The 17681-nt window shown below is 45.4% G+C and overlaps 1 protein-coding gene across 1 annotated transcript in view; it reads left to right on the forward strand.

Annotated features, from left to right (window-relative positions):
- Positions 1–17681, forward strand: part of LOC144691647 (extracellular calcium-sensing receptor-like) — a 77231-nt gene that overhangs the window by 34390 nt on the left and 25160 nt on the right. Inside the window, 2 exon segments of the mRNA XM_078559950.1 lie at positions 3470–3776; positions 14748–15644. Coding sequence (XP_078416076.1) covers positions 3470–3776; positions 14748–15644 — 1204 coding nt within the window.

The raw sequence follows: 17681 nt of genomic DNA on the forward strand, positions 1-17681 counted from the left end.
ATTGCTTTGTTGTTGCTGGAAAAATGGTGCGTGTTAGTTTTCAGACTCACTCCACCACCTTCTACTCTCCTCCTGTCACCCATCAACTTCCCCCTATCACCCTTGACCCACCCAATATCACCATTCCTCTCCCTGCTGTGACCCTTGAACCTCCCCCTATTACCCTGGACCCTATTACCATCCACCTCCACATGCCTTCCCTCACCTCAGGGCCAACACCCATTACCATATCAATGCTCACCCTGATCTCTCCTGTTATCAGAGCCACCTGTGACCACCCCCTCCCATGAAACCTTCACCTACCCAACTATCACCCTGGACCTGCCATCCTTCCGCATCCCACTCCCCCCTCTCACTGTGACTGTTCCCTCTACTCAGTACTCTCAGTTCAACAGCAAGGACCCCACCATCAATAGCACCAAACCCACCCTCTAGGACCATCTGTCCCCAACTATCCTTGTCCATAAGCATCCTCCCCCACCCACTCACAGGACCCCCAGACCCAACATGACCCTTCTCTCCATCCCATGTCCCTCACATTCCCTTTCTGCCTCCACCCCCTTCCATGGACGCTCTCTTCCTTCTCCAGACACTCTCCGCCCGCTCCAACCTTAGCCTGCCTCCAACTTCCAGCCTTCGTTCCACTCTACACCCCCCCAACCTTAGCTTGCCTCCAGTTTCCAGCTTCTGCTCCCTCCTACCCACCTCCCCCATCCAACCTTAGCCTGCCTCCCATGTCCAGCCTCTGCTCCAGCCTTTGCCTGTCTCCCGTGTCCGGCCTTTGCACAGCTTCTTCTACCGGCACCTGAAATGTGTCAAGTTGTGAGTGGTTCCCAAGAAGGCAAAAGCAGCATCTACTCACCTCAAAGTTGTGGAAGAAGTCAAGCTTGCCAGGTGCTTGCCATTTATATAGTTGTAAAGGTGAATGCTCAAAATTCTCACTGGCAAGAACTTAACGTGGAGGGGGACCCTAAATCTGGCAAGGTGGCCTTTTGATGAGCGTCCATGACATGCTAATACATGCAAAACAGCTTCCCAACACTGTTCGTTGGGAAACTTGACTCATCTTTAACCCGCCTTTAAAGTCCCAAGAACAGGATTCCTACAGATCATTCCACTGTTGGGAAACTGATTTCTGGCCTCACGCCAAATTAAGTTTTCCCCAGTTCGCCAAGCTTTCCGCTGCTGGTGGGTCTAGAAGTGTCCGCCCATAGAAACTGGTGTGTCATCTCTGCACAGCTCCAAGATATAAAATGTACAAGAGTTTCAGCAAGACCAAACAGGTGAGTGGAAGTCCCATCCTGTGAGTTAATGGCATCACACTAGCACTGAGGTCTTTCACCTTTGTAATTCACAGTGTAATTAAATCAGTCAATAATTTTCTGAATTCAGGTAAGTTATTTAGATCAGAAACAGTAGGTGCCATGTGTATCTTACCCAACTCATGGTGTGATTTCTGAGCTGCCCCCTCCAATTCCACTGCCATTATTGTTTGGTCTCATCAGCAAATTTCACTATTTTGAGTTTCTGAGTCATGGTCAATGGTGTAAATGAGAGACTGTAGTCGGCTGAACACTGACCCTCTGGGGAATCCCAATCAATCCTTCTCCCCACCCAGTCATAAATCCTCTAACAGATTATTTTCTAACCTCCAGCCAGTTTCTTTTCCATTCCTAGGGGTCCCCATGAGTCCCCACAGCTCTGAGTTTGACTAACAATTTTCCATGTGGGAGTTGTAGAACTTTTCACAGTCCATTTGGTATGTCACTTCCTCAGAAAAGCTGAGAAGGCTGGACAGGCAAGATCTACTCCTCAAAGTCTATATTAGATACTGCTTATCAAGTAATTACTATGTAGAAACTCCTAAATGCTTATACCTGATAATTGATTCTACCTTTCAACAATAGAAATTAGACTTCTGGGTCTGTTGGTTTTTTAAAATTCTTTCATGGGGTGTGGACGTTGCTGGCTAGGGCTAGGACAGCATTTATTGCCCATCCCTAATTGTCCTTGAGAAGGTGGCGATGGGCTGCTTTCTTGAACCGCTGAAGTCCATATATGGTGCAGATACAGTGTTAGGGAGTGAGTTCCAGGATTTTGACCCAGCAACAGTGAAGGAACGGTGATATAGTTTCAAGTCGGGATGGAGTATGGCTTGGAGCAGAACATGCAGGTGGTGGTGTTCCCATGCAAGTGTTGCCCTTGTTCTAGGTGGTAGTGGTTGCTGTCAAGTTAGTTGCCTGTGTCTATTTTTTTCTTCCATTTTGAATAATACAGTTGGCCATTTCTAATCTACTGATACCTCCTTGGTATCAAATGGATCTCTGTAAATGGTTTGCAGTGTCTGACTGACCTCTGTAGTCTCTTTCATTGTGCTGGAAGGAACCTCCATGGATTTGTATGTTGAAGTCCTTTTGAGCCTGTCCAGAACTTCCATCTCATTTTATATTGAAACATTTGAAACCCTGTCACTATCCATTCAAGTGGAGAATGTTGTTTCTGCAAGTGATACCTCAGAGAGTGAGAGGGGGAGTGGACTGTGATAGCAGTTAATTCCTTTCGATGGTGGTGGGGATTCCTTGCAACAACTGTAACCGTCTGCTGGGGTGGGAGCAAGAAAGGAAATATTTTTGTTAATGGTTGCAAGGAATGTAAAAGTTTCCTATCGCAACCAAAATAATTTCAGCTGACAAACTTTTTTATCATGAAATGTTCCCTTTTTTGCAATCATAATTCTAAGGAAGAGTATCCATTCTTAAACATTAATTTACAGCTAAACGGCAGCCTTAGTTGGGCAGTGAGTGTATAAATGCACTTTGTATTAATGAGGAAAGAACGTTGCATATGAAAATTGTTTGTCATGTCTTAGTGCTAGCTGGTCACTCTGAGTCACAGCTCGTGGGTTCAAATCCCACTACAGAAACTTCAGCAAAGAATATCTAGGGTGACACTCCAGCGTAGTACTATGTACACAGTGCTGCACCATCAGAGGTGCCATCTTTTGGATCAGATGTTAAACTGAGGTCTCATCTGCCTTCTCATGTGGATTTAAAAGATTTCATGACATTACTTTGGAGAAGAGCAGGGAAGTTCTCCTAACATTGCTAAAAATAAAATTATTACATTGCTATTTGTGGGGCCTTGCACTACACAAATTGGCTGCTGTGTTTCCTACATTACAACAATGACAACAATACTTCATTGGCTGTAAAGCATTTTGGGATGTCCTGAGGTTGTGAAAGGCGCTATATAAATACAAGCCTTTTTTTTCTTTCTTTTAAAATCACAATTAGGTTATAAACAATTCCAAATTAAAGCAATGCAGCTGCTCATTTTTGCAATGGCAGAGTATGCATTGATGTAGCTGAGGCTCAGTTACAGATTGATCAACAGAAATGCCACAGTGAGAATGATTGGCTGAAAAGGGTGGATGAGGATATAATAAACAAGTTTAAATTATCATTTACAGGTACAACTTTAGGGGATTCCGTTGGTTGCAGGCAATGATATTTGCGATTGAAGAGATCAACAACAGCATGAAATTTCTGCCGAATATCACCCTCGGATACAGGATATTTGATACATGCAATGCAGTGTCCAAAGGTCTGGAAGCAACACTGAGTTTTGTAGCCCAGAATAAGATAGACTCACTGAACTTGGACGAGTTCTGTAACTGCTCTGATTACATCCCGTCAACCATAGCAGTTGTGGGGGCAACGGGATCTGGAATTTCAACCGCTGTAGCCAATCTGCTGGGTTTGTTTTACATTCCACAGGTCAGTGCACATTGTGTAGAACACGTGTTTCTGTGTATAACAGCATGTGTGTGTGTGTGTGTGTGTTTGTGAAGGAGACTGCATGTTGCTGCACGCAACCAACCCTCTCCTTGTGACTATCATGTTTTATCAGCTTGGAGCTTTCTAGTCAAATTTAAGTTCATCACATCCTTTCTGTTCAACACGTAAAAACATAACAGATTAGAGCAATTTTTACATCGATATCAACAGCCTGACATTGTGATTTTATTAGTTGCAGCAGCGGCAGTGATTTTTAAACCTTTATCTAATCTATTCTCTTTTTCTTAAAAGAAAGTAGATACAGTAGTATGCTCCTTTCTGATTATAGAGCAGAAGGGCTGTGAAATAAATAATCAGAAATGGCCTTTGATCTACATAGGCTTAAATGAAATGGAATTTAAAATGCTGATTTAAATGTTAGCTCCCTCCTTACCTGGAAGTCTTGTTTCTACACAATACTCCCTTCAGTGAATCATAGCCAAAGGCAAACGAGTCTAAATAATAGTGGGGGCCATTTTAATCAACAATGGAATGGGAAATTGAGTGTGCTATAATGGCTGGCTAATTTCTTGTTACCCACTTTGTGCTATTGTCCAAAGCTAACCAAATGACCCTCAGTTATCCCAGGGCACAAGATCCTGTACAAGTTGGGATTCAAGTGCCTATTCTTCGAGTTACAAGATGAATGTTAATAAAGCCTTAATACATAAGGTAGTTTATTATCTCCTTTCAATTATATCTACCAAATATTAATATCTAATAGTTATATTAAAACTGATGGTTGTCATAATTACATTCAGATTACTGCACAATTATCTGAACTCAGTGGCACAGTAACTGTAAGGCGAGTGTGAGATGGTTGCTTTGGTTGGAGGTCATTTGACATTATAACCTGCTGATAATCGACTGCAACAGTTCCACTTTTAATGGTGACCTCATTACTGAGATCACTGCTGTTCAGTAGCCATAACAGCTTACACTTAACTTCTAGAAGCAGTTACTTCTTTGGTGACTTAGTACTTTTTTTTAAAAAAAGGGAGCAATATTGAATCTTATACTGACACATTGATTTATAGGATATTGTTCTAATGAGTACGCTGAATCATTTGAAACTGATTAACAGATAGATGAGAACAAGGTTATCTTATGCTGGGGGTGACATTTATAAGTAAGACTTCAATTTTTTGGTGCACACATTTTCGTGAATCTCTTAACTGTAATTCTGTCCTAGATATCTATTCTCAATATAGTGCATTAACGAAGTATCCTCTAAGAGTTACTGTTTAGCTGAATACATTTTTCTAGTCCATGGAAAAGATAGCTAATCAAATTTCAGTGATCATCTAAAGCAAGCAGGTTATTTCACAAAGACAGGCAGGAAACAATTGAAAGCCTGAGGGTACCAGAGCTCCTTGAGCGTTTGAAATGAAAACAAAGAAAATTTGGAAAATATTCAGCAAGTCTGGCAGCAACTGTGCAGAGAGAAACAGAGTTAACACTGCAGGCCAATGACCTTTCATCATAACCCAGAACTTGAAAGGTAATTGATTTGAAACGTTAGCCAAGACTTTACTGTTAGTGCAGAGACCTCAATGTCAGGAGGAAACGTGTGTCACTGGTACACACAGGTTAAGAGGCTGCCATCCTATTAAGGATCTGGCCTTGAGAGCTGCCGGCCCAATCCAAGGCTTGGCAGCTCAGCAGCGACACCAGGTTGCCTGGGGCTTACAGCAGGTAGGTGAAGACAAAATTTAAAATTATGGATCTGCCAAGTTTTGAGGGAAAGTCCGTCCGGGGAAATCAATGGGGCCGCGGGGCTACCTTCCCTGCTTGCAGGCCTTGCTTTGCCTCATAAGTTCTTACTCCCTGAATTGCCGCTGGGAGGTCGCCTCCATTTAGTGGTAGGCCTCACCCGACGGGAAGCTGCAAAATGCCGATGGCACCGTGAAATGACCCCTAATTAGGCCTTTTATTATGGAAATTGCCTTCATGGCTCCTTGGATCTGGCAGCCTGCCCGCTTCTGGTCTTACCATCAGTAAATTGACCCAACGGCGGGACCCTTGTTACAGTGCCAATCTTAACCGGCTTTCCCCGATTATACCGCCCCCACCCCTTGGCTTCCAGCCAGCTCCCAGGGCCAGTAAAAGTCAGGCTGTTAACTCTGTTTCTCTTTCTCCAGATGCTACCAGTATTTTCTGAGTATTTCTTTCAATTTCCGGCATCAGCTTTTGCCCTTGATGGTCTTCTTTTTTCTGTTATGTTCTGTTTTTCATCCACAAGGTCTTTATTATCCACTGGCATGAGTATCTGGGGCTTTAATTTTCACTTGAAGAATGATGCCTTCTATAGCGCAGAGTGTTCCTCAACCTCTGCAGAAGTGGCAGTAATCAGATTGAGAAAAAGAATTAAAGTAAAATCATTTTACTGCAAACTTTTTTTTATCTTGCTAGGTATTCCATTAGTCACTAGAGAAATCCTGATCCTTTCCTAAACTTTTCTAGACCCGTGGCATTTTCTTACAATTAATTAAAGCCACATAACAGAAACATTTCTCTTAACTATAGGGGTTGGATCTTAACTGTTCAACTCGCTGGGAGTGGAGTAGCCCAGATGTTTCAGCAACGTGTTTGTCAGTGGCTTTTTAACGCAGCCACTGTTAGCATCTGACTTCCCAACCAATTAGTGCGACAGAATAAGATGACAACCTGCGTGTGTATTTCACCTGAACCATTTAAACTCTGCTAGGATTAAAATAGAAAGATTGTCCAGGTGTTTGAACAGAGCAAGAAGCTTCAGCAACGGACTGATAGCATTTCAAGGCAGAGCCTCACTTCACCGATGCCTCTCTAGAGCTGATCTCTGGGCTATAAGGGTCCACAGGGAGATTCAGTTTCCTACCAACAGGAGGAAGAAGCCTGCCATAGAGGCCAAGAAAGTATGACTGGAAAACGTTCAGGAGGTTGGCAGCAGCACAATCCTGGAAACGGTGCTGGAAGAGGAATTGAGAAGCACTTTACACCTGTTAGTCGCCCCACCTCAGCCAGTGCTCCATATGTAGCCCCCTGTCCCAGTAGCCAAGTCTGCCCCTGCACAGGTGCAGCTGGGGCAATCTTTGGGAGGATCCTCAAAAACTCAAAGCCCAGAGGACATCAGCCAAGAGCATCTCAACAGCCAGAGGCAGGAACTGAGCAACCTGCATCTACTTCTCCTGCAGCCATAGGAGAAGCACCATATAGGAATTATTAAAAATGTTTTACAATCCTGTGGAGACCAATAATGTAAAAGAGCTGAACTTCCCAAATGAACTTCCCAAATGACCCCAGTGGAAGAAACTGATGGACTAGATTTCACCTTTTAAAACTTTTACTGTAACAATCAAACCAAAAATCAACATAAATTAAACATGAATTAACAGACAAATTGTGCTCAGTACAAACTATATACTAGATTTTAAATAGCTGTTACAACAAAGAAAGATCTCACAGATTTACTGGCAGCTCCTTTAGAATATATGGCATTAATTGCAGCCACAGAGCATCCCTCAGAACCCTGTTCCTCCCAAGCAGAGTTTCAGTTCCTTTATTCACGCAGGAGTTAGGCTTGAGGTGCCATCGGACTGCAGATTTACTACGCTCGAGTTCCACGGGTACAATGTCCACCAAAAGGCACAATTTTCCAGATCCTTCTCAACTCTTCTCCCCGAACCAGCCTTGTTAGTCTTCTTTTCCAGCTTTGCCATGACTTTCTACCTCGTCTCATACACACCGGACCGGAGTTTTCCTCCTGCCAGCAGAGGGAATCTTAACGGGCGGGATTGGAAAACTTGGACTGAGGCCACAAGTTGAAAAAACGCCGGCAGGAAAACAAGTAGCAATCTTCCCCTCAGCAACTCCATGGCGGATCGCCTTCTCGCTGGTGAACGTCAGGATCATAATTTACATGCCCTGAATGTTCATTAACAGGGCTAAAGGACCAGGATCTTGCACCAACGTGAAAACTTCCCATTGGTGGGAAATCAGACCGTTCTGTTTCCCAATCTGCAAAAGTGGGCGTGCACCTGGCGTGGCAGATCACTTTCACTTACCTGCCACAAGACGCTACCTTCGCCATTTACACTGCTCTCCTCCCAGCTGGCAGTATATCATGCAGCAGATGGCACGCACACAAAGGAAGGTGGGGGGTGGTTGGACCAGATGAAGGGAAGTTGGGGAGGGGAGGCAAGGTCCAAGGATTTGGGGGGGGCGGGGAGGTGGCATTCTAGGGAAAGGCAACTCTCCAAGGTGGTGGGGGGGTGGGTGTTGAAGGGGAAGGGCAACTCTGCAAGGGGAGAGTTGAAGAGGAAGGGCAAATCTGCAAGGGGGGGTTGAAAGGAGGGGGGGTATAGTGGGTTATAGGTTGGGTTGGTTGGAGTTGACATTGTGTTCTGGGGGCAAACTGAGGATGCTGAGATCCCAAGGGGACAGTCACAGTTAAAGGGGGAAGTGGGAAGCGGTAGGGTGGGAGGGTGAAGGTTCAGGTTTCCCGGGTGTATTGTTGGTTGGGAGTGTCATCGAGAGGGACAAGAAATGTTGCAGGGATAATGGAGTGTGCAGGGTCAGGGTGGGCATGGGAAGGATGATGGGTGTGGGCTCCGCAGGGAAGGAATGCATTTATAATGTTCTTGTTATGGGGTCCTAGGTGATAGGGGGAGGTTGAAGAGTAACAGAGATGAGGTTCAATATAACATGAGGGGGAAGTTGGTTGGTGACAGGGGGAGGATATAAAGTAGTAGAGTAGGTGCTAATCCTGATGTGTACCATCCTGACCAAGGCAGCTCAGTGGAAAGGCAATGCCCTCCATGTTCAAATGTAAAAAAGTCAATTGGAAGGAAGGTCCTCTTGGGTAGGTGGAGCTCAAGATCAGCACAACTGGACAATTAAAGGAGCACCCTAACAATAATGGGAACAATGATTGCAGCAGTCATTTAAAATCATAACAGTATGGTGAAGCTCACAAGGCAACAGGTTTGGCCCAGAGGGTTCTCAAAGCTATCAGATCCCAGCAAGGGGTTCAGCTTCCACTCCTTCTGAACCATAGACCCTCAGCTGCTGTCAGATTGAGGGATGAAGGGAGAGAGGGAGGTGGATGGTCACTAAGGGACATATTGCCAGCTTGCGACTGCAAACTTCCATCCTCCCGGGCCCATGGGTATGCCTGACAAGGCCTCGTGGATAGTCTTTCCATTATGACAAGGCAAACATCTGTCTGTGGACTCTCTAAGTTATGTAGGTGATAGGGTGGCTTCTCAAACAAAGCTCTCATCAGCCTTGCCAAAGAGCCATAGGTACATGCGGTGGCATGCATAAAGGGAAGGGAGACCTTGGTTCACCAGAAGGGATGGAGTGCAAGCTTACCTTGAGGCAACTAACAGCCACAAAAGATCCAGAAAGCTTCCAAACAGCGCAAGTGGACATATACTTACAAGTGCCAAAACTATGTACAATGATTGTATACCCATGCTACCAGTGTGAATTCAGAACTTCTTAACTTTTTTAACCCCACCACTTTGTCTGGGTGTGTTCCTGACATCTGCAGCAGAGGTGGAGGCAGCCTGCTGATTACTATGCCCTCTTATCTCTGATGACTTTAGCGGGCGTCCTCTGGAGGGCCTAGACCTGGAGGGCGCAAGCCTTCTTTGGGTCTCCTGCTCTGGGACAGGTGCACCTTCAGCGGTCTCAAAGGCTGGAGCTGATGGGGTCACCAGCAGAGGGGACTCGGAACACATGGACACTTTTGGAGAGTCCTGATGGAAGCCTGAGGCTTCTCTTCCCTTTGGGTGCCCAAGGGCCTCTCCCTGATTCCTTGAGCAGAAGGGGCACCTGGAGGGAGGTTGAGGTGCCCTGTCCCCCTCTCGTGTAGCCACTTCTAAAGCTCACCCGTGGCAACAGCAATGTAGTGCAGGTCTGAGCTCATCTCTGGCAGAAACTGGGCATTCTGCTGCACCAGGTTCTCCATGGCGTCCAGCATCCTTCCCATGGAGACTTTGATACACTTACATGTCAGAGCCTCTACATTAGAGGGCGCGCAGACGGACTCATCTGCCTCACATGCCACTCTGTTGAAGGCCTCTGACACCTCTGCCTGATGTTCCTCTGCATCTTGCTGGCACTCCAGCATCTTTTCCATGACCGCTTGCAGAGGCTCATCATCTGACTCAGAATTAGCAGAGGCCTCTTCTCCTTCAGTCCTCCAAGTGCCAGAGACCTTGGCTGTCACTGCCGCCACCTGCTGTGGACACATGTCTGTGAGGTGACCACCAGATTGTGAGCCTGAGCCTAAACTAGACATATGAGCCATAGAGGTGTTTGTCTCTGGGCTGGTGGAGGGTGCAGGCGAATGCTGTGACGGCTGTACAGGTGAGAAGTCGTTCTTGTCCTCTTCTGTGGTGTCCTGTGGGCTGAGGCTGACTTCAGGTGTGGAGGCTGGCCTCACCCTCTTCCTGCTGGCACCTGGAATGGAGAGAGGAGAGAGAGAGTGACCGTCTAGGCTGCCACCTACATAGCACACTGCCTCACCCTAAGGTTCTGAATTGCAGAGATTAGCATGCCTCCTCACTGGATGCTGGGGGAAGGCTGACCCCGCCGTCGGCACAGCCATGGTGTCTGTTCTCACCTGAAAGTTCAGCGACCCGCTGCTTGAATTGAGCAAGGGGTCGTAGCTCTGCCATCCCACCTTCTGTCTTTTCTCTCTCCCTTCTGTTGTGGGTTGTCTTCTCCTGCATAAAGACAGAAGGATGGAATGTGAGCAAGTTTGATGAAAGGTTCCTAATGCTACTAACTGAACTCCTGACTCCCCAAAGTCTGGCTACCTTGTACAAGACACAAATCAGGAGTGTGATGGAATAATCTCCAATTGCCTGCATGAGTGCAGCTCCAAAATGACTGAATACGTTTGACAACTTCCTTGACAATGCAGCCTGTTTGATTGGCATCCCGTCCACCATCTTCAACATACAGTTGCTCCAGCGCCCATGCATAGTGGCAGCAGTGTGTGCCAAAACTCACCAAGGCCCTTTTGATACCACCTTCTAAACCCATGAGCTCTACCAGCTAAATGGGCAGGGGGAAGCAGGCAGATGGGAACAACAGCATCTGCAAGTTTCTCTCTACTCCACTGCCCATGGCTGTCCCTTGACTGTGGCTGGGTGAGAACCCTACAGTTGCCCCCCTGACAGTACAGCACATGGACTGCAGGGGTTCAAGAAGACAGCATCCCAGCACCTTCTCAAGGTATTTTGGGATGGGCAACTAAAATGCCAGCCTAGACAATAATGCCCATGTTCATGACCGAATCACAAAATGAGAGCATTAGGCCTTCCTCAGTAAGGGAAAGTAAAATGAAAAGATTCCAGTGAATCATAGTAGCATCTTTCCATCCCCCAATGTCAGAGGGAGAAAATGGAAGTGCAAGGAGAAGTGACAGAGTACACAGTGCTAAATTCTCTTCACATTCCTAGCAGCTGGAAGATACATGAGGGAAATAGGCTAATGTAAATATAAGACCAATCAGTTGAAGGTTCACTTAACCTAGCAGGGTGGATAGATAATTGACCCATTTCCTGCACTGCAGGGCGGTCATCCTCTGGACCCCATGGGTGCTGACTGCCCTGGCGAACTCCTCCCAGGCCAGCATGGTGAGATGAGATGGCCCCTTGTGGCCATCCCTAGGAAGGAGTACATCCTGTCTTTCCTCTACAGCCTGAAGGAAAGTCTTGAGGGAGGCATCGCTGAATCAGGGGGCCAGAGCTTGCTGCCTTCTCCTCCTCGATGATATTTTCTGGTTCTCTGAAGGTCTTTTTTAAAATTTATTTTGTTCATGGGATGTGGGTGTCGCTGGCCAGGCCAGCATTTATTGCCCATCTCTAATTGCCCTTGTTCAGAGGGCATTTAAGAGTCAATCACATTGCTGTGGGACTGGAGTCACATGTAGGCCAGACCAGGTAGGGATCTACCTATCTCTAGATTTCCTTCCCTAAAGGACACTAGTGAACCAGATGGGTTTTTATGTCAATCAGCAATGGTTTTGTGGTCATCATCAGAGTTTAATTCCAGATTTTTATTGAATTCAAATTTCACCATCTGCCGTGGTGGGATTCAAACCCAGGTTCCCAGAGCATTACCCTGGGTTTCTGGAATACTAGTCCAGTGACAATGCCACTATGCCACCACCTCCCCTTATGTGCCTCCCCTGGTGTGCTGAATCACTAGCTGTCTGGGTGCCTTACAAATATGGCGCCCGGACATGATGGTGGGGCAGCCAACTTCCTGCCTGACCCATCGCAAGATTTGAAGTGAATCTCGTGGATGCATAATTAATGAGTTTAACATCATGTGATTTGGCGGATTTACCCAGTACGCTCTGTGACACGAGTCCCTTTGACCTCCTGCTCCTGCCACCAGACTTAGTCCCAGAGTTGAAAATTCTTTCACAGTCTCACACACACTGTTTCCCCACATCTATTGAACTGCTCACTTCTTGCAGAAACTGAACTCCATGAGCCCTGTGTCTGTTTTGACCACAAGCTGAAATTTGACCCCTCAGCTTTGTGTTTCTTCTTCCCAATCAGCTTCTGTTTCCCTCCCAACCTAAGCCATAGGTTTATTTCTCAGACGTCTGATGTCACAGCCAGGAATTCTAATTCACAATCTGCCTTCCAGGAAATCTAGAGTTTTGGTTTCTTTTTCAGTTAGGGACTGTTTCAAAATATACAAGCTTTGAAACCACAGTCAGTGCAGATAACAACTTACAAACTAGGGCTTGTCATAAGGAAGAGTAAAGAACTCTAGTCACACAATGATATGTACATGGATATTTAGCACAATGTCATAGTGTTAAGTTGCTGCTTAATTCTTCTATAAGATTAAAATTGTTTGTTTGCACCATTTCCCATTTTGGCCATTTTTCCCTCTGTGGTCTGTGGCACAACAGACCACCATCATTCTGGATACCTGGGCTGGTACTTTTTGAAAGATGTCCCAGGTCTGTCCAGGGACCTGAAGTGCAACTTAAGCATTCAAATTGCTTGTTTGATAGCAACTCTTGTGGTTATATCGCTCGACTGTATCCCTCCTGAGCATCATTGGCTGGCCTCCTTAGTGTTAGCAGCCAGGTCTTCAGTGGATAGCAGTAAGATAAAATAAACATTTCAGTGGATGGTGTTTTTGTCTCCAGGGAAACAGCCACTAACTATCCTTGAGGTGTGAAGAGCTCAAGGAAGTTTGCCTGGTGCAGGATGAAAGTATCACGGCAGCTCCCTGCGAATCTTGGACAAATATGCAGGAAGATCTTTTGGTGCTTTTAACACAAAATCTTCATATTGATGGAGTGGAAGCCCTTGCAAATGACAAAGATTCCAGCCTGTTCTGGAAAATGCCTTGGTTGCCACACGTGTGCAGTCAGTGACTCCCTGACCCATGGGAAACCAGCCAGAGCCGCAAAGCTGAGCGTCTGCTCATTCCGAATGGCCTCATCGGTTGTGAAGTCCACATAATTCCCAATCCTGGCAAACATGGAGAAGCATTTGTGGACAGCGGTTTGTGATATTCTGTAACTCTCTCCTGCAGACCCCTGGTAGGCGTAAAAGATGAGGAAATTAAGGTGGTGACTTTTACAGCCACGGGCAGTGCATGTCCAGCAGGTCCACTTGGTAGGATCTTCTGCAAATGTCAGCGATCACCTGTGAGATCCTGAGCCTCCTGAGGAACTGGTGTTCTGACATGTCCAGGAAGCTGACCCTCTGCCTGTAAACCCTGTGTTGGCGGCATCGCCTCCTGCCAGCTACGCTAATCCCCTCCCTCCTGTGGAATGGAAGGTGGGTGAGGTGAAAATTGCTGCTGCCTTTGCTCCTGCTGTTGCTTCTCATCTAGGTCCTCATCCAAGGTCCAAGGTGAAGATATATAAGCAGTACTCATTTTGAACTGATGTTTGACAGTTGGGAAGTCATAACAGATGCAAAAAACTCCAAGACGTAGAAATTACCTCCAAAGTATTGGAATTATCTCCAAGGTAGTGAAAGCATATTCTCAGAGTAGGCCCTGACTGTGAAAGCCTTTTAATTAGACAAGGAAGCAGGTATGAGGCCTGAGTACTTACAGGATTTTCTGCCTGTGAGGTAAAGGGGAGAACCAAAAGGGAATCTGGGGAGGCTGAGTGGAGTGTAGTTTTCAACTGTCGAGAGGGGAGAGTAGAATGCCAGCACGAACTGAGTGGCAACTTGAATTGAAAGGCAGAGGGAGGTTTGTGAACCCACAATGTCACAACCAGAATCTCCAATGAGCATCACTGCTATCCAAGGTCACAAGATCAGGGGACCTCCCTTATATGAAGTAAAGATGTTTAATTGAAATGGGACGCAGCATTTCAAATATTCCAGGGAGCTCTCCCCAGCATTTCCCAGCTCCAAAACTTGCCATAGAGGGAATTTGGAAGGAATGGGTATGGTTTTAAGTTTGGTGTTGAAAGTCTTGACTGAAATTCCCCTTTGGTAAATAAGTTCTAAATAAAATAATGAGAGAGTACTCAGCAGATTTCTTTGCTCTTTACAAAAAATTTGTGAATTTTCATTGTAGATTTCAGAATGCAAAAAAATGCATCAATTAAATTGCATAACATATTTGGGAATGTATAACCTCCATACCCCACCTAGAAAATAAATTTTATGTCTTTCATCTGCTATTTGCTCTGATATGGATTATCGAATGTTTCCGTTACAAACCAGGCCCCACAGCGTAATTATTAGTTTTCACATCATAAATTTATATTCAAGGCAGTTTTTGAGTTCTCTGCCTTTTCTTGATGCTATGTCCACTTTTTTGAAGTTATAATGGTCAGTATGTATGCAAATTTTCAGTTCACATACATTTAGAATTTTGGATTAATGACTATTCAGCTAACACATGTTTCTATTAAAGGTCAGTTATGCCTCTTCAAGCAGGCTGCTGAGCAACAAGAATGAGTACAAAGCTTTCCTTCGCACAATCCCCAATGATGAGCAACAGGCCACGGCAATGGCCGAGATTATAGAGCATTTCCAGTGGAACTGGGTGGGAACTTTGGCAGCTGATGATGATTATGGCCGCCCAGGCATAGATAAGTTTCGAGAAGAAGCTGAAGAACGGGACATCTGCATAGATTTCAATGAAATGATTTCTCAGCACCATACACAAAAAGAGGTGGAGGATCTTGCAGATATTATTCAGAATTCCTCGGCCAAAGTGATTGTTGTCTTTTCCAATGGTCCTGACTTGGAACCATTGATACAAGAGATAGTTCGACGAAATATCACTGGTAGAATATGGCTAGCAAGTGAAGCTTGGGCTAGTTCCTCACTGATAGCCAAACCAGAATACTTCCATGTTGTTGGTGGGACCATTGGATTTGCATTAAGAGCAGGACGTATCCCAGGATTCCATGAGTTTTTAAAAAAGGTCCATCCCAGCAGGTCCTCCGACAATGGATTTGTCAAGGAATTTTGGGAAGAAACATTTAATTGTTATTTCACTGAAGAATCCCTAACACAACTAAAAAATTCCAAAACACCAACCCATGGATTAGCAATGCAGGATGGCAATGCTAAAATGAAGCATTCCACAAAGACAAGGGCGCGACCTCCATGCACTGGAGAAGAAAATATCACGAGTGTGGAGACCCCTTATCTGGATTATACTCACCTTCGTATTTCATATAATGTTTATGTGGCAGTGTATTCGATTGCTCATGCACTACAAGACATCTATGACTGCAAACCTGGGAAGGGCATTTTTGCGAATGGATCATGTGCCGATATAAAGAAAGTTGAGGCATGGCAGGTAAAGAAAATTAATTATTGTACCTATTAACTTAATAGAAATTCTGTTCCAGCGCTGTCCAGTGTAAGAATAGTTAAAGGGTTAGTTCAATAAAATAGTTATTACATTTGTGAATAATGCTAAACTGCATGGTAGGATCAGGACCTCAGAAGAAGAGGAATAGAATGAAAAATGGCTGATCAGTCTAATATACTTGTTTCTTCCTCACCTACATATAATTTACTGTAGCACGTGTTCACTGTACCTACTTAATCTCCATAAATACTCTACTAATCTATTATTCAATCCTGATGTATGTCTTCCACAGACTCACTCCTGTGATTCTGAAGCCTGGGAACTATTGTGTCTGATTATTTCATCATCTCAATTTATACTGCATCACCATAACCTTTACTTCCATATCCCCAAATAGTTAATTAGTTATTTGACTGACAGTCACTTTTCCTGGGAGTCTATTCCATATATTTAGTACATTTGTGGATGGTGGGAAGGCTGCAAAGAATTTCTTTGAATACTTTTGTCACCTGAAGTGCAATTGTGGGGAAATTTGATTGGCCTGATGTCAGGCACGGGGATCGCCATTACCCCACACCCCATCGTGTTGAAGCAGGCAGCACTCAAACTTTGTGCTGCCTGCTCACTTGCATGTGTAAAATGTAAATTCAACCCAATGTAAAATGTGCTGGTAACTGGCTAAATGCTCAGCAGGAGGACCAATTGTGTACCTGGCTAGCATGACGCAGAGCTAGCCTGTGCCTCTTCAAAGGGCACTCCTGCAACTTCACTTGCAAGAGTTGCTTGAACGGCCACATGAAGGTTTTGGTGGAAGGTAGAGCCAACAAATGGCAGGCCAGAGAGAGGGTTGCCAGATTTTCAAATGCAGCATTGAAGGCTTTAGTGATGAAAGTCAAAAAAGAAACAGAGCCACCATGTTTCCACAGGGGGACAGAAGGCTCTCAAGGCATACCCTGTGAAGGAAATGGGAGCAACTTGATAGGGGATTCAATTCCCAAAGTCTGGCACCAAGAATCTGGTTGCAGTGCTGGAAAAAGTTCAATGACCTCACACAGGCGAGCAAGGTCAGCAAACCTTCAAAGCTATCTCCTTCCTACCACACCACCAACTTCTTACGTTAATTGATGTACCACAATCCTATTGCTCACCCATCAGCAATCGGGACTCATGCCTAACATTCAAATGCTCCACCTTACCCTTATACATTTATCAATGCTGCCATGTCATGCATCCACCTCTTGCAGCACCCAAATAGCTCCAGCTATTCAGCTATCAGGTACATCACCCAAATACATTGCAACACACTCACTGACACTATTCCCTCACTCTTATGTGACAAGGTCACGTCTAATCACAAGAACCAGCAGGGCAGGCACACCTGCAACTCCTGAGAGGGGGGGCTATGCTTTGCATCATGAGGATGGCTGTGACTGAGGCCATTACATCCAACATTGCCAAGAACATTCAGGATGACAGAATGTTCCTGACTTATTCCCCATCTTTTTTAAATTATTTGTTTATGGGGTGTGGGCATCGCTGGCTAGGCCAGCATTTATTGCCCATCGTTAATTGCCCTTGAGAAGGTGGTGGTGAGCTGCCTTTCTGAACCGCTGCAGTCCATGTGGTGTAGGTACACCCACAGTGCTGTTAGGGAGGGAGTTCCAGGATTTTGACCCATCGACAGTGATATATTTCCAAGTCAGGATGGTGAGTGGCTTGGAGGGGAACTTCCAGGTGATGGTGTTCCCATGTGTCTGGTGCCTTTGTCCTTCTAGATGCTAGTGGTCATGGGTTTGGAAGGTGCTGTCTAAGGAGGCTAGATTTCATATCCCACTTCACCCTCATCTTGCTATCTGGCATTAGGTGCAAGTTGCAGCTGGCGTGTCAATGATCCCCTTGCTTTCCATCCAACCCACTTCCCTCAGCCCAACTCTCCACATTTGCATTTTAGTTTTCAGATACCCTGAACTGCTGTCTGGCCAGAGAGCACAGCCTCATCACGAAGGGTGAAAGCAACACCAA

This window comes from Cetorhinus maximus, chromosome 16, assembly GCF_964194155.1.
Source record: "Cetorhinus maximus chromosome 16, sCetMax3.hap1.1, whole genome shotgun sequence".
In the NCBI taxonomy this organism is placed as follows: Eukaryota; Metazoa; Chordata; class Chondrichthyes; order Lamniformes; family Cetorhinidae; genus Cetorhinus; species Cetorhinus maximus.